General features: G+C 45.9%; 1 protein-coding gene across 2 annotated transcripts in view; it reads right to left on the bottom strand.

The window, feature by feature from the left end:
* aplf (aprataxin and PNKP like factor) overlaps nt 1-25,278 on the bottom strand; it is a 146,352-nt gene that overhangs the window by 98,657 nt on the left and 22,417 nt on the right. For both annotated transcript variants that reach the window (XM_072506774.1, XM_072506765.1), the window contains exon 5: nt 14,995-15,124. In XM_072506774.1, the coding sequence (XP_072362875.1) occupies nt 14,995-15,124 (130 nt within the window). The remainder of the gene's footprint in view (nt 1-14,994; nt 15,125-25,278) is intronic.

The following is a 25,278-nucleotide window of genomic DNA, read 5'->3' on the forward strand; positions in this document are numbered from 1 at the left end:
AACAGTACCGCTCCTACAATTAAGTAGGCGTAACAGCCATATTTCCCACTGCAGCAGGCTGCATTAAATCCCAGCCCATAGTTTCACAATTACTTTTGTTAAAAGTTAACACGTGTTTCATTAGTTTCCTTGAACCAATGAACAGAAAAATAGGCATAAGTAGTACAATAACAAGTTTTCGTATTTGACTGCCACACCAATAAAAGGCCCTTAGAAATGGAAAAGCCATTAAAAACATTTTGATTATAATAAAATCTGTTGGAAAGTACAATATTTAGTCCAAGTAGAATAATATTATGTCATCCCTAAATTTAATCTGGTAAAAAGATAGCTCTGTATTTGGTTTTACAGATGAAAGGGAACTTTAAAAATGAACATAGTATTGATTATAAATGATTGGATTCACTGACTGCAATTGTCACAATTGGTTAACTTTCCTCGAGAGAAAGCACTCTTATTCAACAAAACAGTTTGCTCTTTAGGGAACACGCAGCGTCTTGTGAGGGATTTCAATCCATGTATGTGCAAGTCTTTAAAGTACAATGAATGTACCATGATTTTTTCTTAATATAATCCTTCATTTAACCCATCAGTATTAAACAAGATGGAGTACAACCTTTGCATCAAGGTATCATTTCACTCAACACTAATTAAGTGTTTCCATTTACATGCAAACAGATTTTGAAAACCTACACGTTCACATATTTCCCGATGTACCTAGCAATGCTAATCCATATAGAACCACAATCTGACCTACTGTTGTACTTCATGACTGCGCTGCTGAGCAAGCCTGTACAAACATAGAATCTACTCATTAAGAACAAGGGCCAGTTTACTTTTTAAAAGCTGAAACATTAAGCCAATGTAGACAAAGGTTATTGGCCTTAAACTGTAATTGAGAAACTAGAAAATAAATACAAACACTGGGGATCCTCGAGGGGTAATGAAAATTCTCTCCCAGGCAGCATGTTTTTGGAATAGCATACAGCATTAACTATGTTTGCACAGAAACATAATTCATTGGCTTCTTTGATAAAGAGTCAAATCAATATCTCATTACCTAAAAGGAGGAAGATTATGAATATTAGATAGACATATAATCTTTTCATAAAGAGCTGGATGAATATTTTATTTAATAATAGCCTGCAGATTTTGAGGATCAGATAGATAGAGGCAACTCCCACAAGAAACACTAAAAATAGGAGATCATGGGAGTCATTCTCCGACCCCCCGCCGGGTCGGAGAATGGCCGTTGGCCGCCGTGAATCCCGCCCCCGCCGAAGTCTCCGGTACTGGAGATTGGGCGGGGGCGGGAATCGGGCCGCGCCGGTTGGCAGGACCCCCCCGCTCAATTCTCCGGCCCGGATGGGCCGAAGTCCTGCCCAGAAATTGCCTGTTCCGCCGGAGTAAATCAAACCTGGTATTTACCGGCGGGACCAGGCGGCTGGGCGGGCTCCGGGGTCCTGGGGGGGGGGCGGCGGGGCGATCTGACCCCGGGGGGTGTCCCCACGGTGGCCTGGCCCGCGATCGGGGCCCACCGATCCGCGGGCGGGCCTGTGCCGTGGGGGCACTCTTTCCCTTCCGCCTCCGCCACGGCCTCCACCATGGCGGAGGCGGAAGAGACTCTCCCCACTGCGCATGCGCGGGAAACTGTCGGCGCCCGCTGACGCTCCCGCGCATGCGCCGCATTTCCGCGCCAGCTGGCGGGGCAACAAACGCCATTTCCGCCAGCTGGCGGGGCGGAAATCCCTCCGGCGTCGGCCTAGCCCCTCAATGTTGGGGCTAGGCCGCCAAAGATGCGGAGCATTCCGCACCTTTGGGCCGGCGCGATGCCAGTCTGATTGGCGCCATTTTTGGCGCCAGTCGGCGGACAGCGCGCCGTTGGTGGAGAATTTCGCCCCATATGTCCAAGCCTGCCCCATTATTCAATATGATCATGGCTGACCCTTGGTTTCAACTCCATTTTCTAACCGCTCCCCATATCCCTTAATTATCTGAGACACCAAAAGTCTGTCTGGCCTAGCCTTAAATGTATTCACCGACGGAACATCCACAACCCTTTGGGGTCGAGAATTCCAAAAATTCACAACCCTTTGAGTGAAGTAATTGCTCTTCGTTTCAGTCCTAATGATCGGCCCCTTATCCTGACACTCCCGTGTTTTAGATTCCCCAAGCAGTGGAAACAATCTCAGCTTCCATCCGATCAATCCTTCATGATCTAATTGAATGGCGGAGCAGGCTCAAGGGGCTAAATGGCCTACTCTTGCTCCTAATTCTATGTTCCTAAATTCAAAAAACTTTAAATAAATTTATCAAACCGAATTTCCCTTTCGTAAAACCATACTGACTTGTTCTAATCATACACTGGATTTACTGTAATTCCTATGCTACTGGTATTCTGCAGGTGTGACTGGCCACATAAATAACAAAATCTATAATGTTAGCCTGATGCCCTGGGGTTTCTATTCAACATCCTCAGAGTTAGGTAGATATCGGACACAAATTGATTCTCTGCAAGTTTCACCTGTGGTATTCACCTTTCCCGGGAGGTTAACAAAGTTAAGCAAACTCTGTAAAGGTAAACTGCCCTATTGAAAGCAAGAGGCTCAATGGGCCATTGGCCTTTTTTCATGTGTCAAAGATTGATTTAATGAATTGAAATAGAATACTTTGAATGATTATCACTATTTAAGGAAAATGCTAATTAAATTATCTCAACAATTAAAATAACAATTCTAACTAGTGGACAACTTTACATAAAAATAATCATAATTAATTCAATTCAATTTAGCGCAGCCATGGAAAAGGCCACTGTCTAAAGCCTACCCACCATACTGTACAGAGGGGTTGGTAACAGTGTAGAACCCCTCGGGCTGCATTCTCATCATTCAATGTGCAAAGTAGATTGTATTGAGGCAGTTAAAAGTGCAACATGCTCTAGGGAATAAAGTAAATTATTGTACCTTCTGTAATGTCCAACTTCAAATGTTGTGGAGTGAACTTTTAGATGTTTTATGAATAAAGCATACATTTGGAAACAACAATTGTACATAGAGTGCTATGACCAAAGAAAACACCATCTTTAAGATTCAATGACAGAATATACTGTTGTATTAATAAAAAAACAAAGAAGAATGCTGGTTATCTGGAAGCCGCCATTAAATGTTAGATCTACTTCTGATCCTCTGGCTCAAAGTGCACACTAACACAAGGGTGATGACAGTATTGGGTTTCACAGTGATGTTATGCATGATTGATTACATTTGGCTACATGACATGTTTAGTCTCACAGATTACGAGTGTCCATATGAGTGACAAGACGGAGAGAAATGGGTGCCCATGCCACCCATACTGCAGCATGGGTCAGTGCCTTCAGGAGAGAAGGGGACAAATTAGACATTTATTTTTTTTAAAGGTTATTTGGTCGATCTTTCACTATACTTACAACACTTCTGGTGCTATGAGACTGAGGGAGCTACACGGTTAAGGACTGAAAGCAAATTCAGAATTTCTACTTGCATAGTCAATGGGTCGCTTACTCAATCTCAGCATGCATATGAAATCGAAAATCTTACGAGGATAAAATGCCATCTTTGCACTGTTTATTAGTTGTGAGCACTGCCAGTAAGATAAAGCAGTGTTACCAGGCAATGTGTACAATAAATCAGTTTCCACTATCTGCCATAAAAATTCCTCTCTCTACTTGCATTTTATTTTGGATTGTTTACCTCCAAAGAACAAATAGAAATCTTCAGTACTTTTGGAACTGAAGTGGGAAAAACCCACAATGATCCACTGTTCTGGTCAAACCATACTCCCTCCCTTTCCCCACATGTTCGATACCTGGTCCCAGCTACTGCTCCATCCCACGCAAGATAAATTTTCCCTTATGTGGCCAAAGACTCTCAACGGCACAAACACTGTAAAAGGATATGCAAGCAACTGCTACAAAAGGATGATTTCTTGATCTATAAGACCTAGCAGTACATAAAACCTTGAACAGTTGCGAACACTACAAAACACAGCTGATTACAGCAATATTACTGGAGACACAATGCAGCCAGGAAGAAAAAGGAAGCACAATGTAACCTAGGAAAATATAATGAAGCCCTTAGTCAACTGAAAAAAGTTGCCATTACTTCCTCATGCAAAAAGTGTCTGCATATCTTTCCCCGTGTATTTTATCTGGCTTAACTTCATTAAGCACGAGGATAAACTTGGGTACGCTTCAGAAAAAGCAGAAGGTTTAACTGCAACAGTTGGTACTCCATGTCTTCACTGATTTTACTTTTTGTTTGGTTAAGATTAGAATGCTGGAGCTCGAGTCTTTCGAAGTCCTAGCCCAAGCTCTATTTATTCAGCTGTTTCAACCCTTCCACTGCCTCCGTTATCTATCTGCTTATGTCATCCAATCCTGGATAAGATGCAATTCCTCCAATTAAAGACCAGAGAATACTGAAGCCACTGGGGGAAAATTTGCTTGAACTCGCAGACTTGCGTGGATTCCTCAGGGACAGGCAAAGCAATGCTACACAAACAAATCTCTCTCTCCCCCCCCCCCCCCCCCCCCCCCAACTAAACATGCAGACTTTTACAACTCTCACTTCCGATTCCATTTTCTCCTCAGCTACTCTCATGTAGAACCAGACTACTCGGTGTCCTTTCTTCTCCACCAAAAGGACTTCTTGCATCCATTGCAAATATTGACCATCTCCCACCCTGCCTCAGCACATCTGTTCCAGTAACAATTGTCCATGCATGGTCACAAGACTCAGCCATTCCAATGAAAATGGAAAATCGCTTATTGTCACAAGTAGGCTTCAAATGAAGTTACTGTGAAAAGCCCCTAGTCGCCACATTCCGGCACCTGTTCGAGGAGACTGGTACGTGAATTGAACCGTGCTGCTGGCCTGCCTTGGTCTGCTTTCAAAGCCAGCGATTTAGCCCTGTGCTAAACCAGCCCCAATGCTCTCCTGTCCTCCCAAATTTCAACCGTGGCAAACTTCAACTCTTGTACAAGTCTGTTACATGTTTTCTACCATACTCCTCATCCCACTCACCTTTCACCTGTGCTTGCTGAACTGCATTGGTTCTCAGGCACTCAACAACTCATCTCCTCCCATCATTTGTAATCTTCTCAAGCCTTACAATCCCCCAAGAATTATATGTTCCTCCAACGGTGTCCTCTTGTGTATTACCATTTGCCTTTAACCCACAAATAGTAGCCAAGCCTTCAGCTGTCCAACCCCTAAACTTTGGAATTTTCTCTGAAAATGTCTTTTCACCTCCATTTCCTTCTCTTGCGCCATGCCAACCGGGAACGAAGGGATTCCGCCGGCCGGCGCGGGTCCACGCATGCGCGGGAGCGTCAGCGTCTGCACCGGCCCGCCCGCGGATCGGTGGGCCCTGACCGCGGGCCAGGCCAACATGGGGGCACCTCCAGGGGCCAGATCCCCCAATAACCCCAGAGGCTGCCCGCGCCGCCAGGTCCCGCCGGTAAGGGACCAACTCCATTTTACACCGGCGGGACCGGCTACAGGCGGGCGGGACTTCAGCCCATCGCTGGCCGGAGAATTCGGGCGGCCCCGGGGCCCATTGAGTTGCGCCGGACCCCGCCATTCTCCAAGGTGGGCGGCGTGAATTACGCCACGCCATTTTTGGGGGGGGGGGGGGGGGGGGGGGGGGGGGGGGGGGAGAGAGAGAGAGAGAATTCGGAGGCCGGCGGGGACGGGATTCACGCTGACCCCCGGCGATTCTCTGACCTGGCTGGGGGTCGGAGAATCCCGCCCATGGTATCTGGGGAGATACTGGAGTCTTGGTAGCAGGGTGTTCTAACAGGTGAATCTACCGGAAAGCTGCCTAATGCCACTATTTGAAAATGAGATGTCGGTATGAAATGGGGAAAATGATCTGTTGTAGCTTTTCCTTGCCGATTCGATATAATACATCAATTATAAACCACTGCCACCTATTTGTGAGGATCAACTAATGGCACTTTCTTGAAAGAAATTCACATTATACTGCCATTTTATTTACCAATCTTTCCCCTTCTATTCATTCTATCCAAGGGTTTATTTTGAATTACATTGTTATTTCTTTGAGAAGAAGCACTGGGACCCAAGAGTCAAACAATAAAACTAAAGCAGCTGCAAATACCAAGGAGAGTTGGAAGTAGCTGCTTGTATGTAGAATGTGAACTTCTTTCAAAGACTGAAGACCAGTCATATGGAACTAATTCTACATTTTTCCACTTTGATTAACTTTCATAATTGGAACTATACCAAAGTAAAGCAGAGATTCTTGATTGGTCTCAGAAGAATTCTGAATGTGCAGAATAGCATTGAGCACTACAGTTCAAGGACTTTCAACCCGGGCTGTTGAAAATATTAGCAAAACCATGTAAATTGCCCCAGGTAGCAGCCTCAATTGTAATCTTAAGAGGAAGTCTTTCCAAATCAACCCTAACATAACTAGTATGGATTCTATATTCCTAAACTCTAAAGCAAATGGATATAGATAACCACTCAATTTACTAGCTGTTTTATTAATTTGTGCAGCATTTGACACTGTTGTCCTGGGAAGTGAACCAGGGAATGTGATCTGCCCGATTTGAATTTGAACAAAGCTGGGTAGTTAAGGATATGATTGCACTCGAGAGGTTGCAGAGGAGATTCACCAAAATGTTGCCTGGCTGTTGATTTCAGCTATGAAGAGAGGCTGGGATTGTTCTCCTTCGAGCAGAGAAGGCAAGGGGCAGCATGGTGACACAGTGGTTAGCACTGCTGCCTCATGGGGCTGAGGACTCGGTATTGATCCTGGCCCTGGGTCACTGTCCGTGTGGAGTTTGCACATTCTCCCCCCCGTTTGCACGGGTCTCACCCCCACACCCAAAGACGTGCAGGTTAGGTGGATTAGCCACGCTAAATTACCCCTTAATTAGAAATATATTTTTAAAAGAGCATAGAAGGCTGAGGGGGGAACCTGATTGAGGTATATAAAGTTATGAAGGACATAAAAAGGGTTGATGAGAAGAAACATTGCCCCTTGGCTGAGGGATCAAATAACTGGGGGACATAGGTTAAAGTTAAAGGGCAAGAGATTTAGAAGAGACTTGAGCAATAACTTTTTCTCCCCAGAGTCTGTTGGGAATCTCGAACTCACCCCCTGAAATTGGACAAAAAGCATGGGCGGGATTCTCCGTTGCCCGACACCGAAATCGGGAACACCGATCGGGCGGAGAATGGCTCCTGATGTCAAAATTGCAGCAGGCGCAAGTTTGATGCAGTGTCGCGATGCTCCGCCCCTTCCAAATCGGCATCACCGAGACATGCGGCACACACAAGTCGCAAACCCGTTGGAATGTCATAAGCAGACCCACCCGCAATGCTCCGCCTCCGATGGGCCGCGTCCCCGACGGCGCGGACTACGCGAGGTCTAAGAGGTCGTGAACCTGGCGTGGCTGCTGCTGCAGAGAGAGAGGTGTGGACAGTGTCCAGCGCCGCCACACTTGGCCGAGATCCGTTCCTCTGCCAGGAGGTGGGCTGTGAGGTCGGGGTGGACGGTACATGATCCTGCACAGCCGGCGCCAACTTTTCCGGCGCGATCAGTGTGTGTGCGTGGGGGGTGTAGGCGTACACGCTGCTGCAGGTTGTCAGCCTTGCACGTGCAGCATGGACCCGGCGATTCCCCAACCGTTTTCCGCACGTTCTGCGGGTGATTCATGCGGCGTCGGTGCTAGCCCCTCACCGGTAGCGGAATCGGTTAGGGTTTTGTGCCGATTTTCCTGCCGTGAAACACTACGGATCCTCCGTTGGTGCTGGCACTTAGCCTCAGCAACAGAGAATCCAGCCCCATGTCTCTTTTTTCAGCAATAAGTCACGTTCTGTACTGCCAAAAGGCTGTACGTCAGTAAGAATTGTGATGCCTGCACCCCAGCCACCCCACCAGTATGGATGAAGGAAAAGATCTGAATTCATGATTTTTAAAAAGGGTTGCAATCTTGATTTTTTTTTTTTAAATCATAATCTGAATGCAAGATTAAAATTGCAGTTCTAGATTCCTAAAAGATGCACCAAAATTGTGCTGTGGTTTCAATGGGCAAGCCACAGCTCACCAGATGTATATACTCCAGTAACTCTAGCTTATTAAGTATTTTTAGGATGATTTAAATTGTTCTGCACAGGAGACGGAGTTTGAAGTGATAACAGTGTCTGCGAGTGAAGGCCACAGGGAAGTGACAGGACGTGAGATTTCATCCTTGGAACTTCCCAACCTACTTTCTGGATAGATCCACACTCAGGAAGTGTAGCCGCAGATGATCATGCTCCAAATGTAAGTAGGGAGTTTCTGGCTTAAGAAATACAACTTATGATAAATTCCAAACATAATAGTAACAAAATTCCTTTCGAGGATTTTTAGTTGCTCAATATTTTATTTTCATTGGCTCCATTTATTGCAAGTATCTAAACAAGCTGTAGAAGATTCAACAGATTATTTAATTTTACAAACAACAAAAATAAAGAATAAAATAATGTAAAATGCATCAGCAACATTTCTTTTTTTTTTAAATATATTTTATTCAAAATTTTGTGGCCAAACATAACAGTATGTAGTTTTTCTTTTGAACAACAATAAAGCAATATAAATAACCGTGGCCAGTTTTAGACAAATAAATAAATAATATATAAACAGAAACAAAAACAAAACTGAGTGGCAACTGCCTTGTCAAAAATAGTTACTCTCCAAAGATACAATCCAATATACAATACCTAGAACAAGTATCTATACATATACAATGACATCCCTGAGAGTCCGCCCGGTTCCTCCGCCCCCCCCCCCCTCCCCCCTGGGTTGCTGCTGTTGTCTTCTTCTTTTCCATTCCCTCTATCTTTCTGTGAGGTAGTCGATGAACGGTTGCCACCGCCTGGTGAACCCCTGAGCCGAACCCCTTAATACAAACTTGATCCGTTCTAACTTTATAAACCCTGCCATGTCGTTTATCCAGGTCGCCACACCCGGGGGTTTGGCTTCCTTCCACATTAGCAATATCCTGCACCGGGCTACTAGGGACGCAAAGGCCAAAACATCAGCCTCTCTCTCCTCCTGCACTTCCGGCTCTTCTGCAGCCCCGAATATAGCCAACCCCCAGCTTGGTTCGACCTGGACCCCCACTACCTTCGAAAGCACCTTTGCCACCCCCACCCAGAACCCCTGTAGTGCCGGACATGACCAGAACATGTGGGTGTGATTCGCTGGGCTTCTCGAGCATCTCCCACACCTATCCTCTACCCCGAAAAATTTACTGAGCCGTGCTCCAGTCATATGCGCCCTGTGTAACACCTTAAATTGTATCAGGCTTAGCCTGGCACACGAGGACGATGAGTTTACCCTACGTAGGGCATCAGCCCACAGCCCCTCCTCAATCTCCTCCCCCAGCTCTTCTTCCCATTTCCCTTTCAGCTCATCTACCATGATCGCCCCCTCGTCCCTCATTTCCCTATATATGCCCGACACCCTACCATCCCCCACCCATGTCTCGGAGATCACTCTATCCTGCACCTCCTGCGTCGGGAGCTGCGGGAATTCCCTCACCTGTTGCCTCGCAAAAGCCCTCAGTTGCATATACCGAAATGCATTCCCTTGGGGCAACCCATATTTTTCCGTCAATGCTCCCAGACTAGCAAACGTCCCATCTACGAACAGATCTCTCAATTGTACTACCCCAGCTCTTTGCCATGCTCCAAATCCCCCATCCATTCTCCCCGGAACAAACCTATGGTTATTTCTTATCGGGGCCCGCACCGAGGCTCCAGTCCTTCCCCTATGCCGTCTCCACTGCCCCCAAATTTTTAATGTAGCCACCACCACCTGGCTTGTGGTGTATTTCTTCGGTGAGAACGGCAACGGTGCCGTCACCATTGCTTGTAGGCTAGTCCCCCTGCAGGACGCCCTCTCCAATCTCTTCCACGCCGCTCCCTCCCCTTCTCTCATCCACTTACACAACATTGAAATATTGGCGGCCCAGTAATAGTCGTTTAGGCTCGGTAGTGCCAGCACCCCCGTCCCTACTACGCTGCAAGAATCCCCTCCTCACTCTCGGGGTCTTCCCGGCCCACACAAAACTCATAATACTCTTCTCGATTCTCTTGAAAAAAGCCTTCGTGACCATTACCAGGAGGCACTGAAACACAAAAAGGAATCTCGGGAGGACCACCATTTTAACCGCCTGCACCCTACCTGCCAGTGACAGGGACACCATGTCCCATCTCTTAAGTCCTCCTCCATCTGATCCACCAACCGCGTTAAATTAAGCCTGTGTAATGTACCCCAATTCTTGGCTATCTGGATCCCCAAGTACTGGAAGTCCCTTGTTACCTTCCTCAACGGTAAATCCTCTATTTCCCTGCTCTGCTCCCCCGGATGCACCACAAACAACTCACTTTTCCTCATGTTTAATTTATACCCTGAAAAATCCCCAAACTCCCCAGGTATCCGCATTATCTCTGGCATCCCCTCCGCCGGGTCCGCCACATACAACAACAAATCATCCGCGTACAGAGATACCCGGTGTTCCTCTCCTCCCGAGTACTCCCCTCCACTTCCTGGAACCCCTCAGTGCTATGGCCAGGGGCTCAATCGCCAGTGCAAACAATAACGGGGACAGAGGACACCCCTGCCTCGTCCCTCTATAGAGCCGAAAATAATCAGACCCCCGTCCATTCGTGACCACGCTCGCCATCGGGGCCCTATACAGCAACTGTACCCATCCTATATACCCATCTCCAAAGCCAAATCTCCTCAGCACCTCCCACAAATAATCCCACTCCACTCTATCAAATGCTTTCTCGGCATCCATTGCCACCACTATCTCCGCTTCCCCCTCTGGCGGGGGCATCATCATTACCCCTAGCAGCCTCCGTATATTCGTGTTCAGCTGTCTCCCCTTCACGAACCCGGTTTGGTCCTCATGGACCACCCCCGGGACACAGTCCTCTATCCTCGTTGCCATTACCTTGGCCAGAATCTTAGCATCCACATTTAGGAGGGAAATGGGCCTATAGGACCCGCATTGCAGCGGGTCTTTTTCCTTCTTTAGGAGGAGCGATATCGTTGCCTCTGACATAGTCGGGGGCAGCTGCCCCCTTTCCCTAGCCTCATTAAAGGTTCTCGTCAGTAGCGGGGCCAGCAAGTCCATATACTTCCTATAAAATTCCACTGGGAATCCGTCTGGTCCCGGGGCCTTCCCCGCCTGCATGCTCCCAATCCCTTTCACTACTTCCTCCGTCTCAATCTGCGCTCCCAGTCCCGCCCTCTCCTGTTCCTCCACCTTAGGAAATTCCAGCTGATCCAGAAAGCACATCATTCTCTCCTTCCCTTCCGGGGGCTGAGCTTCATATAATCTTTCATAAAATGCCTTGAACACTCCATTCACTCTCTCCGCTCCCCGCTCCATCTCTCCCTCCTCATCTCTCACCCTCCCTATCTCCCTCGCTGCTCCCCTTTTCCTCAGTTGGTGGGCCAGCAACCTGCTCGCCTTCTCCCCATATTCGTACTGTACACCCTGTGCCTTCCTCCATTGTGCCTCTGCATTACCCGTAGTCAACAAATCAAATTCTACGTGTAGCCTTTGCCTTTCCCTGTACAGTCCCTCCTCCGGTTCCTCCGCATATTGTCTGTCCACCCTCAGCAGTTCTTTCAACAACCGCTCCCTTTCCCTACCCTCCTGCTTTCCTTTATGTGCCCTGATAGATATCAGCTCCCCTCTAACCACTGCCTTCAACGCCTCCCAGACCACTCCCACCTGAACCTCCCCATTGTCATTGAGCTCCAAGTACCTTTCAATACACCCCCTCACCCTTAAACATACCCCCTCATCTGCCAATAATCCCATGTCCATTCTCCAGGGTGGGTGCTGTTCTTTTTCCTCCCCTATCTCCAGGTCCACCCAATGTGGAGCGTGGTCCGATATAGCTGTAGCAGTGTACTCCGTCCCTGTCACCATCGGGATCAGTGCCCTTCCCAAAACAAAAAAGTCTATCCGTGAATAAACTTTGTGGACATAGGAGACAAACGAAAACTCCTTACTCCTAGGCCTACTAAATCTCCAGGGGTCTACTCCTCCCATCTGCTCCATAAAGTCCTTGAGCACCCTAGCTGCAGCCGGCATCCTTCCGGTCCTGGACCTCGATCTGTCCAGCCCTGGGTCCAGCACCGTATTGAAATCTCCACCCATTACCAACTTTCCCGCCTCTAGGTCCGGGATACGTCCCAACATACGCCTCATAAAATTGGCATCATCCCAGTTTGGGGCATATACGTTCACTAAAACCAACGCCTCCCCTTGCAATCTGTCACTCACCATCACGTATCTACCCCCACTATCCGCCACTATGGTCTTTGCCTCAAACATTACCCGCTTCCCCACTAATATAGCCACCCCCCTGTTTTTTGCATCTAAGCCCGAATGAAACACCTGCCCCACCCATCCTTTGCGTAGTCTGACCTGGTCTATCAGTTTCAGATGCGTCTCCTGCAGCATGACCACATCTGCCTTAAGTTTCTTTAGGTGTGCGAGTACCCGTGCCCTCTTAATCGGCCCGTTCAGCCCTCTCACATTCCACGTGATCAGCCGGGTTGGGGGGCTCTTTACCTTCCCCCCCCCCCTTGTCGACTAGCCATCTCCTTTTTTAATCCAGCTCCTGACCCGGTTCCCACGTAGCCATATCTCCCCCCAACGGCGCCCTCCCGCCTCGTCCACCCCACCCCGTACCAGCTCCCGCTTCTCCCCAGCAGCAGCAACCCAGTTAAACCATCCCCCCCCGCCCCCGCTAGATCCCTTTCTAGCGTAATTGCATCCCCCATGTTGCTCCCAGAAGTCAGCAAACTCTGGCCGACCTCGGCTTCCCCCGTGACCTCGGCCCCCACTGTGCGAGGCCCCCTCCTTCCTGCTTCCCTGTTCCCGCCATGATTACCATAGCGCGGGAACAAAGCCCGCGTTTCCCATTTGGCCCCGCCCCCAATGGTCGGCGCCCACAGCTCCTCATCCTCCCTCCCCCGCTCCCCCAAGACATGGGGGAGAGAAAAGTTACAGGGTCGCAAGATTAACAACTTGAGAAATCATCCCTTCCCCCTTTTCCCCCCCCCCTTCACCCCACCACTTTGTCCCAAACGTTCTTTTTCTAGACAATAAATGTCCACGCCTCTTCTGCCGTTTCAAAGTAGTGGTGTTTCCCTTGGTGTGTGACCCACAGTCTTGCCGGCCCCATCGGGTCTGAAAGAGCACCTTACCTAGGCCCACTCCCCCACCCGATCCCTGTAACCCACCTAACCTGCACATCTTTGGACTCCCGTGGGAGGAAACCCACGCAAATGCGAGGTGAATGTGCTAACGCTACACAGTCACACAAGGCTCGACCGAACCCAGGTCCCTGGTGCTGTGAGTCAGCAGTGCTTAACCACTGTGCCACCCATATATAAATTGCACCAGTTGCCATCGTGAGATTTGAACCGACATTCCCAGAGTATGAGACTAGGTCACTAGATTGCTGGTCCAATGACATTACCACTGCACCACCGCCTCTTCTAGCTCCATAACTCTCCAAGATATCAGTGCTCCTCTACCTCCGGCCTCTTGAGCACCCCAATTTTAATTGTTCCATTATTGGCAGCCATGCCTTTACCTAGGCCCAGAGATCTGGAATTTCCTCAGTAAACCTATCCTACTTTCTATCTCTCCTCCGTTAACAAACACCTGCCTTAATATCGCTGTCAAATTTTGGTTTAAAACACTCCAGTGAAGCACTTTAGGGAGCTTAGTTATGTTAACGACACGATATAAATGTAAATTATTCCTGTTGCAGCGGTCTCATTAAGTTACCTATTAAAAAACACCACAGTTCAAGGAGCCAACCTACAAAATCACCAACTGCACAGGGGAGCGAAGAAGGATAGGCCATAAACATAAAGCCACTCGCATCACAAGAATAAATACAGCATGCAAAACATGGGACTGTAGTGCAAGTTGTATACATGGCCTATAACAAGCAGGCAATTCCAGACTTTATCTGGCATCAATGGGCAATTACAACTTCACCCATTCAGAAAGTCATCGCGTGGCTTCAATAAATGAGTAGATAAAAGCAGCATTGCCTGAAAAATGTTTTAATCAACTAATGAAGCACTTCGGGCAGCACTGTGGCACAGTGGTTAGCACTGCTGCCTCACGGCACCATGGTCCCAGGTTCGATCCCAGCTCTGTGTCACTGTCCGTGTGGAGTTTGCACATTCTCCCCATGTTTGCGTGGGTTTTGCCTCCACAACCCAAAGATGTGCAGGGTAGGTGGATTAGCCACGCTGAATTGCCCCTTAATTGGAAAAAATGAATTGGGTACTCTAAATTGATTTTTTAAAAACTAATGAAGCACTTTGAAATGTAATTACCATCATAAAGTGAGGAAACCCAACTGCTCATTTTTCCACAAGTTCCTCAAGCAGGAAATGGATAAGCTGTCAGTGCGAATTTAGGGGTAACCTTTAGCTTACAAAATGGGAGTAGGTCCCTGCTTTTCTTTCAATAGTGTCACGGAACCTCTGAGAAGACAAAGGAGGCCTCATTCTAATATTACATCCAAGTGATGGAGGAGGATGACAGTTGACGCTTCTAGCAAATTTTAAGTTTTGAAACAGTGAACCTAATAAAGCTTTCCGAATCAGTTTTTAAAAAAAATGTTATTACAGAACCTACGGCAAGTTTGCACAATGGTGTTTCTTTTCTTGGAGAAACAGCATTGACAATAACATTATCAACATGACAACATAAAAATGTGGTACAAACCAAGTTCAGATCTGCAGGGCACAAAGAAGGTGCACAATCGCACAGCTATCCTGTACAACTAGGCAGAAAAGTATGAAGAAAAAGTCTCACATTAAAAGGGAATGGAATCAAGATTATTTGCTGTTAATGCAAGGAGTATCTTCAGTAGTCTGCAGTCCTACCTTTCTTACTGACTGTAGGTGAAGGACTTTGCATTTCGGTCATAACTTGCAGCATCCAAGCTGGCAAGGTTCTTTTCCTCTGCACAGAGTTCAGTGGCGCATGACTGCTCTTCAGTAGCTGATTCTTTGACTAAAAGAACATGAAATCGGCTTGGTTAGCAGAGGACATGTTAGACAGCATCACAATCCATTTTAACATTTTACCTCAAGTGGAAGTACAAGATGAGGGGATCACAACAGTACTCAATCCATCCTCATTTGATATTTACAAAGTTATTGCATAACAGTCAGGACATAAGACCTATCAATTGCCCTGAAAGCACTGATACTAATGGAGTAGAATATAGAACATTACAGCGCAGTACAGGCCCTTCGGCCCTCGATGTTGCGCCGACCTGTGAAACCACTCTAAAGCCCATCTACACTATTCCCTTATTGTCCATATGTCTATCCAATGACTATTTGAATGTCCTTAGTGTTGGCGAGTCCACTACTGTTGCAGGCAGGGCATTCCACGCCCTTACTACTCTCGGAGTAAAGAACCTACCTCTGACATCTGTCTTATGTCTATCTCCCCTCAATTTAAAGGTATGTCCCCTCGTGCTAGACATCACCATCTGAGAAAAAAGGCTCTCACTGTCCACCCTATCCTATCCTCTGATCATCTTGTATGCCTCAATTAAGTCACCTCTTAACCTTCTTCTCTCTAACGAGATGAGTTGGTCAGCATGTATGGTGCAGCAGCTCACTTGATGACGTGTCTGATACACAGAGTGCCCAGAATGTTTTATTTTCAAAACTCATTAGAAAAGACTCTTTGATTATTTAAGAATAAAATATATCAAAAACTTGACAATTATTAAGATGTAAAGCCTAGAAGTAAATGCAGTAATAAAATGCATTTTTGCAACACAACTAGAGGGCTATCAATCACTTCTTTCAATTCCAAGAACCTTAAATCAATATCTGATGAATACTTTTGGTTGTTTCACAAAAATTTAAAAACAAACAGTACATTTATGAATGATGTGTTCAATCCAACTTTTGCAACATACTTTAGTTATTGCTATTATGATCCCGGACCAGACACTGACAGTTGCCCAAGATACCCCAATATTTTATTTAATTTGCAAGACTGTGAGGAAAGGATACTTGGGTCTTTTAAAGATATTAAGGTAGATAAGTCCCCTGGGCCAGATGGGATTTACCCCAGAATGCTGAGGGAGCAAGGGAGGAAATTGCTGGGGCCTTGACTGACATCTTTGTATCCTCATTGGCTACAGGTGAGATCCCAGAGGAGTGGAGAATAGCTAATGTGGTACCACTGTTTAAGAAAGGTAACAGGGATAATCCTGAAAACTAGAGACCGGTGAGCCTCAGATCGGTAGCAGGTAAATTAATGGAGAGAATTCTCAGGGACAGGATTTATACCCATTTGGAAACAAATGGACTCATAAGCAATAGACAGCATGGTTTTGTGAAGGGGAGATCATGCCTCACTAACTTAATTGAGGTTTTTGAGGAGGTGACAAAGATGATTGATGAGGGCGGTGGATTTTGTTTACATGGACTTCAGTAAAGCTTTTGACAAGGTGCCTCATGGCAGACTGGTACGAAAGGTGGGGTCACACGGGATCAGAGGTGAAGTGACAAGATGGATACAGAACTGGCTCGGTCACAGAAGGCAAAGGGTAGCAGTTGAAGGGCGTTTTGCTGAATGAAAGGTTGTGAATAGTGGACCACAGGGATCTGTGCTGGAGCCTCTGTTGTTTGTAGTGTTCGTAAATGATTTGGAGGAAAATGTAGCCGGTCTGATTAGTAAGTTTGAGGATGAGACCAAGGTTGGTGGAGTGGCAGATAGTGTTGTGGATTGTCAGAAGATACAGCAGGACTAAGATAGGTTGGAGACTTGGGCAGAGAAATGGCAAATAGAGTTTAATCCGGACAAATGTGAGGTAATGCATTTTGGTAGGTCTAACAGAGGGGAAATGTACCATAAATGGCAAAGCTTTTAAGAATATAGAAAGTCAGAGAGATCTGGGCATGCATGTCCTCAGATCTTTGAAGGTGGCAACGCAAGCGGACAAGGTAGTCAAGAAAGCATACGGAATACTTGCCTTCATTGGATGGGGCATAGAGTATAAATACTGGCAAGTCATGCTACAGTTGTATAGAACATTGGTACGGCCGCAATTGGAATACTGCGCACAATTCTGGTTGCCACACTACCAGAAGGATGTGGAGGCTTTGGAGAGGGTGCAGAGGAAGTTTACCAGGATGTTGCCTGGTCTGGAGGGTGTTAGCTATGTGGAGAGGCTGAATAGTCTCGGACGGTTTTCATTAGAAAGACAGAGAGGTTGAGGGGTGGCCTGATAGAGGTCTACAAGATTATGAGGGGCATGGATAGAGATAGAGTGGATGAGCAGGCACTCTTTCCCAGGGCGGAAGAGTCAGTCATCAGGGGGCATAGGTTCAAGGTCCGTGGGGCTTAGAGATGTACGAGGCAGTTCTTTTTAAGCAGAAGGTGGGGAGTGCCTGGAATGCATTGCCTGGGGAGGTTGTGAAAGCAGATACATTAACGGCATTCAAAAGGCTTCTTGACAAACACATGGATAAGATGGGTATAGAGGGATACGGCACAAGGAAGTGCTGAGGGTTTTGGCAAAGGTACAGTCTTGGAGGGCCGAAGGGCCTGTTCCTGTGCTGTATTGTTTGTTGTTCTCATTGTTCTTTGCTATCATTATCTACACACAAACAACACCCTCTCAGGTCAAAATCCACTTTTAAATACAGTTAACAGACCCAGGAGCACCTGCTTAATTACAGATGTCTTGGATAAACTGCTTTGAGAAAGTCCCCATATTTTCAAGGTAGCCACCATCACCAGATTGGCAGTCCATTTCATTGGGGAAAACAGAAAAGAAGCCACGACCAATGCTCTCAAATTGGTGCCTTTACAGTAATCCCTCTCCATCTGCCCCCACATCGACTCGGTCCTTCCATACTACCCCCGCATCTTTTTAATGCTCGCCACCCAGTAGTAATATAACGGGTTGGGCAACGCAAGACACCCTGACTGCCTACCCCATTAATATCCTTCAGGAACCAGCTTGCCTGCTTCAAGCTACTTTTCAACCTGCCAGCCTTTGAGAAACTGCTCCTGTCCAGACAAATCTTTGACCCACTGTTTTGAGAGAAACTGCTCCTGTCACAGACAGATCAAAACTCACTGTTTTCAGGGAAGCTACATGTTTGTCCAGATCCCAATCTAAAATTGAATTTCAAAACTGAAAACTCAACATCTGACTGCTTCAGCCTCGGTTTCTGCCATTAACTGCATTATCTTACTAAAACCAAAAATTTCTCTAATTATCTGCTCCCCAGCGAACCTCATTTATATAAACAAAATTCCATTAGCCCAACTTATATGATGATTTAACTGTACCTGTGTCTCCAAAAAGCCAGCCGTCTTTCAACCCAGGATTTTTAACAACATGACTGCAGCAGTCACAAACTATCCCAGGCTTTTAACCCTTACTGCAAAAACTACATATCATATTATATATCTGAATTTTATACATTCATCACATCATTGAAAATATTCATATTGAAAAATCAGGAAGGAAATTCAGAATGGCATCGGGTCAACACAAAGATCCTAACTACATGTGTGGGAAACATCTGCTGTTCCAAAGTAGGGAGGGGCAACTAGACCACAGAATGTCTGCCAAAACCAAAAGTGTAAATGATATTGTTGTTCTCCACAGTCTTGATAAATCCCCAGGGCCGGATGAAATGTTTCCCAGGCTGCTGAGTGAGGCAAGGGCAGAAATAGCTTGGGTACTGGCAATAAAATTCCTCTCTGGATACTGGAGAGGTGCTGGAGGACTGGAAGGTAGCCACTATGGTCCCATTATTCAAGAACGGAAGAAGGGATAAACCAGGAAACTAGAGACCAGTCAGTCTAACCGCAGTGGTGGGGAAACTACTACAAGATATTCAGAGAGACAGAATTAATCTGCATTTGGAAAGGCAGGGGTTAATCAAGAACAGCCAGCATGGTTTTGTTAAGGGGAGATCATGTCTGATCAACAAAACTAAATTTTTCAAGTAAGGGATCAGACATATAGATGAGGGCAATGCATTTGACGTAGTCTACTTGGACTTCAGCAAAACTTTTGATAAGGTCCCACATGGGAGACTGATAGCGAAGCTAAGAGCCTATGGGATCCAAGGAAATTTGACAAATTGGATCCAGAATTGGCCGAGTGGCAGGATGCAGGCAGGGGTTGATGGTCAAGGTGTATTTTCCTGACTGGAAACCGGTGTCCCGTGGGGTCCCACAGAGATCAGTGTTGGGACCTTTGCTGTTTGTGGTTTATACAAATGATTTAGACATGAATGTGGGAGGGTTGATCGTAAGTTTGCGAATTATACAAAAATTGGTGTGGTGGTAAATAGTGCGCAGGATAGCCTTAGATTACAGAAGAATGTAGATGGGCTGATCAGTGGCAAATAGAATTCAATCCAGATAAGTGAGGTGATGCACTTGGGCAGGACAAACAAGGCAAGGGAATACATGATAAATGGCAGAACGTTGGGAAGCACCGAGGATCAGGGGGCAGAGAAGGTTTCCCAGGATGTTGCCTGGTCTTGAGAGTGTTAGCTATGTGGAGAGGCTGAATAGACCTGGACTGTTTTCATGTAGGACTTAGTGTGCATGTACTCCGGTCCCTTAAAGATAAGTGGATAAAGTGGTTAAGAAGGCATATGGTATACTTCCCTTTATCAGACGAGGCTTAGAGTTCAAGAGCAGGGAGGTTATGTTGGAACTGTATAAAACTTTGGTTAGGCCACAACTAAAGTATTGTGTGTAGTTCTGGAATCAACATTATAGGAGGAATGTGATAGCACTGAAAGAGTGCACAAGAGATTTACCAAGATGTGGCCTAGGCCAGAGAATGTTAGTTATGAAGAGAAATTGGATAGAATTGCATTGCTATCCTTGGAGCAGAAGAGCCTGAGGGGGGACATAATTGAGATGGATAAAATTATGAGGGGCATAGATAGAGGAGACAGGGAGAAACATTTCCCCTTGGTGGAGGCATCAATGACCAGGGAGCATAGATTTAAGCTAAGGGGCAGGAGCTTTAGAGGGGAAGTGAGGGAAAACATTTTTACCTAGAGGGTGGTGGGAGTCTGGAACTCACTGCCTGAAAGGGTGGTGGAGGCAGAGACCCTCATAACATTGAAGAAATATTGAGGTGTGCACTTGCGATATCAAGTGCTGGAAAAGGGGATTAGAATAGTTAGGTGGTTGTTTTTTTTAATTGGTGCAGACACAATGGGCTGAAGGGCCTTTTCTGTTCTGTGGACCTCTATGACCCTAACAAAAATACATGCCTTTCACTATCACTGGATTTCACAAAGCACTTTACAATCAATTAATACTTTTAAACTGTAGTCACTGTTGGAATGCAAGAAACGCGACAGCCAATTTAAGCACAGCAAGCTCCCACAACCTGCAATGCAAAATTTGGGTAATCTGGTAACCAGATAGTCATTTATTGTGATATTAATTGAGAGATAAGTATTGGTCAGGAGAACTCTCCTACTCATTTTCAAAATAGTGCCATGGGCCCTTCTGCGTACACGCGAGGGCAAATCGAACCTTGGTTAAGCATCTCTGTGCAGCACTACCTCAGTACAGCATTCAAGTGTCAGCCTTGATTATCGTGCTAAAGATCTGAAATGGGACTTGAATCCACGACCTTTTGGCTGAAGCAAGAGTGCTACCAACTAAATCAAGGCTAATACACTTCAGATGCTGTAAAAAGTGCCTAACCCGCTGCTGAGGCAATAAACATTATCAGCACTGCACAAATACCTTGATACCTATTTTGCCGTGAGTGAAATATTGTGGCAATTTGACAACAAAAAAGGCAGTTGAAACTGCAATAGAATTAGAACTAAGGGCAGTTAAGTATGAATATACACAGGTATCAACAACCGACGTGACATCAGCAATGGATTTAAATAAGATGCATAATAATAACTCTTTAACAACTATCATTTAGATTTACCAAGCCATTTCCATCTGCCAGTTCTAATACAGAAAGCTAATTATTGGAATTACATTCATTACTCGCTTCCAATCAACTGCCTGTGCATTTCCAGCATTTTCTGTTTTTATTCTGATAGTTCATATATAGCCCAGGACGCTAAACATTTGTCAAAAGATTGAATAATAAGAGTAACTTGTTGGTTTTAAAAATTAAACCTAATACAGGGTATGATTTACTGATTAGATTTTGAAACAAGTGCTTCAGTGCAATTATGTCCAGTGATCTGCTGCAGCACACCTTATAACCAACCTTTCAATCATAACTTGCATCACACCACACAAAAATGCTGATCAGAGTTTTAGATCATCATTTTATGTGAAGTGTTGGAAGACATGGTAACCTATTAACAGAACACCAGAGTGTGGCTTGATGATATTTACTGAGTTTTGATGGTACTCTGCTGGTTTAAAATCAATTGCTACACAATATAATGCTTATGAAACAACAATGCCAGGGATTTACACCAGACATTACTTGCCCTGCAGCTCCTATCAGTGAATCCGAGAAGCCACTTGAATCTCCAGAATCATTCAAATCTAAAACTCGCCATCAGTTTGTCTACTCTCACTGCGTAATACATGTTTATGCCTCAGCCTCTTCAAGACTTGATCATTCCAATCTCTTCTGGATGCCTCCCATTCTCCTTTTTCCGTAAATTTCAACTCACCCTCAACTTTGTTGCCCCGATTAAATCCTGCGCCCAAATTCAATTTACTAATTACTTCTGGCTTCACTGAGCTACATTAGCACCCAATCTCTTCAAATCTTGAATTTTAAATTTTGATCCTTGTGCTCAAGATCCTTCATGGCTTTTACCCCTTTCTATTCCTGCAGCCTCCTCCAACCTTGCAGTCTCCCTAACTTGCCCTCCCTCCCTGAATACCTCAATGACCTAAGCAGCCTAAGGGAGCAACACACAATTAAGTTAAACCCTAAAGAGGAGTTTAAGCAGCTTTCCGCTGCATTCTGTAATCCCCAATACCCCTCTCTTCCTTTCAAGACTATTTTTAAAACACACTCGCTAATTAAGCTTTTGATCACCTGCCTGATATCGCCTTCTTTGGCTCAAAGCCTATTTTTGTCCGTCAGTGCCTCTGATGTTTCATGGAACAATTTGGGTGCTATACAAATACAAGTTGCTATAGCAGTTCAATGTGAGGATTGGAGGTGTTTGCAAAATTGGTTAAGTATTTTGCTAACCCTGAAAGTTTGAATTAGATATAACTAAATTGAAGTGACAATGCTCTTGCTTGTGCCAACCGTTAGAAAATTAAAATTCATTCAAGCAGGTGATATGATTGGGGTGGGGGGGGGGGGGGGGGGTTGTTTGCTAGTGCTGTTGGGGAGGGTTTAAACTAATGTGGAGGGTGTTGTATCTAAATGCGTGCAGTATATGGAACAAGGTAAATGAGCTTGTTGCGCACATTGAAATTGGCCGGTGCGATGTTGTGGGCATCACAGAGACGTGGCTGCAAGGGGATCAGGGCTGGGATCTAAACATTAAAGGATATATGTCCTATCGAAAGGACAGGCAGATGGGCAAAGGGGGCGGAGTTGCATTGTTAGTGAGGAATGAAGTTAAATCAATAGCAAGAAGCAATTTAGAATCAGAAGGCATAGAATCTCTGTGGGTAGAGTTGAGGAATCGCAAAGGTAAAAAGGCCTTGATGGGAGTTATGTACAGGCCCCCAAGCAGGCGTCAGGATGTGGGACAGAAAATAAATCAGGAGATAGAAAAGGCATGTAAAAAAGGTAATATTACAATAATCATGGGTGACTTCAATATGCAGGTGGACTGGGAAAATCAGGTTGATAATGGATCCCAAGAAAGGGAATTTGTGGAATATCTAAGAGATGTTTTTTTGGAGCAACTTGTGACAGAGCCTACTAGGGAACAGGCAATTCTGGATTTGGTGATGTGTAATGAGGCAGACTTGATTAGGGAACTTAAGCTGAAGGAACCCTTAGGGAGCAGTGACCACTATATGATAGAATTTACCCTGCAGTTTGAGGGAGAAGCTGCAATCAGATGTAACGGTATTACAATTAAATAAGGGTAACTACAAAGACATGAAGGAGGAGCTGGCCAGAGTTGATTGGAAAAGTAGCCTAGCAGGGAAGACAGTGGAACAGCAATGGCAGGGGTTTTTCAGGGTTATTAGGGAGGCAAAACAGAAATTCATCCCAATGAGGAGGAGAGTGAGAATTTGGTAATTTGGTGGTGAGGTAATTCGGTGAAGAGTGGGAGAAGGTGCTTTTTCCCGACTGTTTTGTTCTCTCTCTTTCTTCGGGCCTAATTTCGGGAGCTGTTCGGAGGAGGAGGAGCAGTCTCTGTGAGTATAAAAACCTAACGGTAACTTCCTGTTTTCCAGTTTTTTTTCCAAAAGTGACATCAGAGGGAAGCTGTGATCTGATTGATTGATAGCAAATCTGCCCCAAATTTTAAAAAACCCAGCTAAACTCGTAAACTTAAATTATACTAATTAATTAATTAGTGATGGCTGGTCAGGTGATGTGCTTGAGCTGCTTGATGTGGGAGCTGGCAGATTCCATTACAAGCTGCAGCGACCACATCTGCAGTACATGTTGGCTGCTCGAAGAGCTCCGGCTCAGAGTTGATGAGCTGCATTCTGAGCTTCAAACACTGAGGCACATCCGGGAGGGGGAGACTTACCTGGACACTGTGTTTCAGGAGGCAGTCACACCTGTCAGAGTAAGTAGTTTAAATCCTGCCAATGGCCAGGGACAGCAGGGTGTGACTGCAAGTCAGGCAGGTAAAGGGAACCAGCAGTCAGGAACTCAGGAGCCTCAGCCCTTGACCCTGTCCAACAGGTATGAGGCACTTGCTCCCTGTGTGGATGGCGAACAGGGCTGCAGGAAGGATGAATCAGCTGACCAAGGCACCATGGTTCAGCAGGCCATTCAAGGGGAGGGAGTAAATAGGCAAGTTGTAGTTGTAGGGGATTCTATTATCAGGGGGATAGATAGTATCCTTTGTGAGCAGGATAAAGAGTCCCGCATGGTATGTTGCCTGCCCGGTGCTAGGGTGCGGGACATCTCTGACCAGCTTGAAAGGATACTGGAGAGGGAGGGGGAGGATCCAGTTGTTGTGGTCCATGTCGGTACCAACAACATAGGCAAGTCTAGGAAAGAGGACCTGTTTAGAGATTATAAAGAGCTAGGATTCAAATTAAAAAAACAGGTCCTCAAGGGTCATAATCTCCGGATTACTGCCCAAGCCACGTGCAAATTGGCATAGGGAGGCAAGAATAAGGGAAGTTAACACGTGGCTGAAAGAGTGGTGTGGGAAAGAGGGGTTCCTTTTCATGGGACACTGGCATCAGTTTTGGGACAGGGGGACCTATACCGTTGGGATGGTCTCCACCTGAACCGAGCTGGGACCAGTGTTCTGGCGAAAAGAGTAAATAGGGTGGTCAATAGGACTTTAAACTAAAGATTGGGAGGGGAAGGGAAAGTCAGGGAACCAAGAGGTGAAGTAATCAGTGGGAAGCGTAGCTGGTTAGGAATACAAAAAAGCACAAAAAGACAAAACACAGGAGAGGTTACGATAGTCCCCATCCCACAAAATATGACACAGTGTATGGAAAGTCTCAGTAAACCAAGGTCCACCACACTAAGAAAACAAAAAGGGACGGTCAATAGAGAATTAAAGGTGCTATATTTAAATGCGCGCAGTGTACGGAACAAGGTAGATGAGCTTGTGGCCCAGATTGTGACTGGCAGGTATGATGTGGTAGGCATCACAGAGACGTGGTTGCAGGAGGTTCAGGACTGGCATTTAAACATCCAGGGATTCACAACCTATCGAAAAGACAGGGAGGTGGGCAGAGGGGTCGGGGTTGCCTTGTTAATTAGGAATGAAATTAAATCAATAGCACTAAACGACATAGGGTCAGATGATGTGGAGTCTGTGTGGGTAGAGTTGAGGAACCACAAAGGCAAAAAAAGCATAATGGGAGTTATGTACAGGCCTCCTAACAGTGGTCAGGACCGGGGGCACAAAATGCACCACGAAATAGAAAGTGCATGTCAGAAAGGCAAGGTCACAGTGATCATGGGGGACTTCAATCTGCAGGTGGACTGGGTAAATAATGCTGCCAGTGGACCCAAGGAAAGGGAATTCATTGAATGTTTACAG

The sequence above is a fragment of the Scyliorhinus torazame genome, chromosome 1 (genome assembly GCF_047496885.1).
Source record: "Scyliorhinus torazame isolate Kashiwa2021f chromosome 1, sScyTor2.1, whole genome shotgun sequence".
In the NCBI taxonomy this organism is placed as follows: Eukaryota; Metazoa; Chordata; class Chondrichthyes; order Carcharhiniformes; family Scyliorhinidae; genus Scyliorhinus; species Scyliorhinus torazame.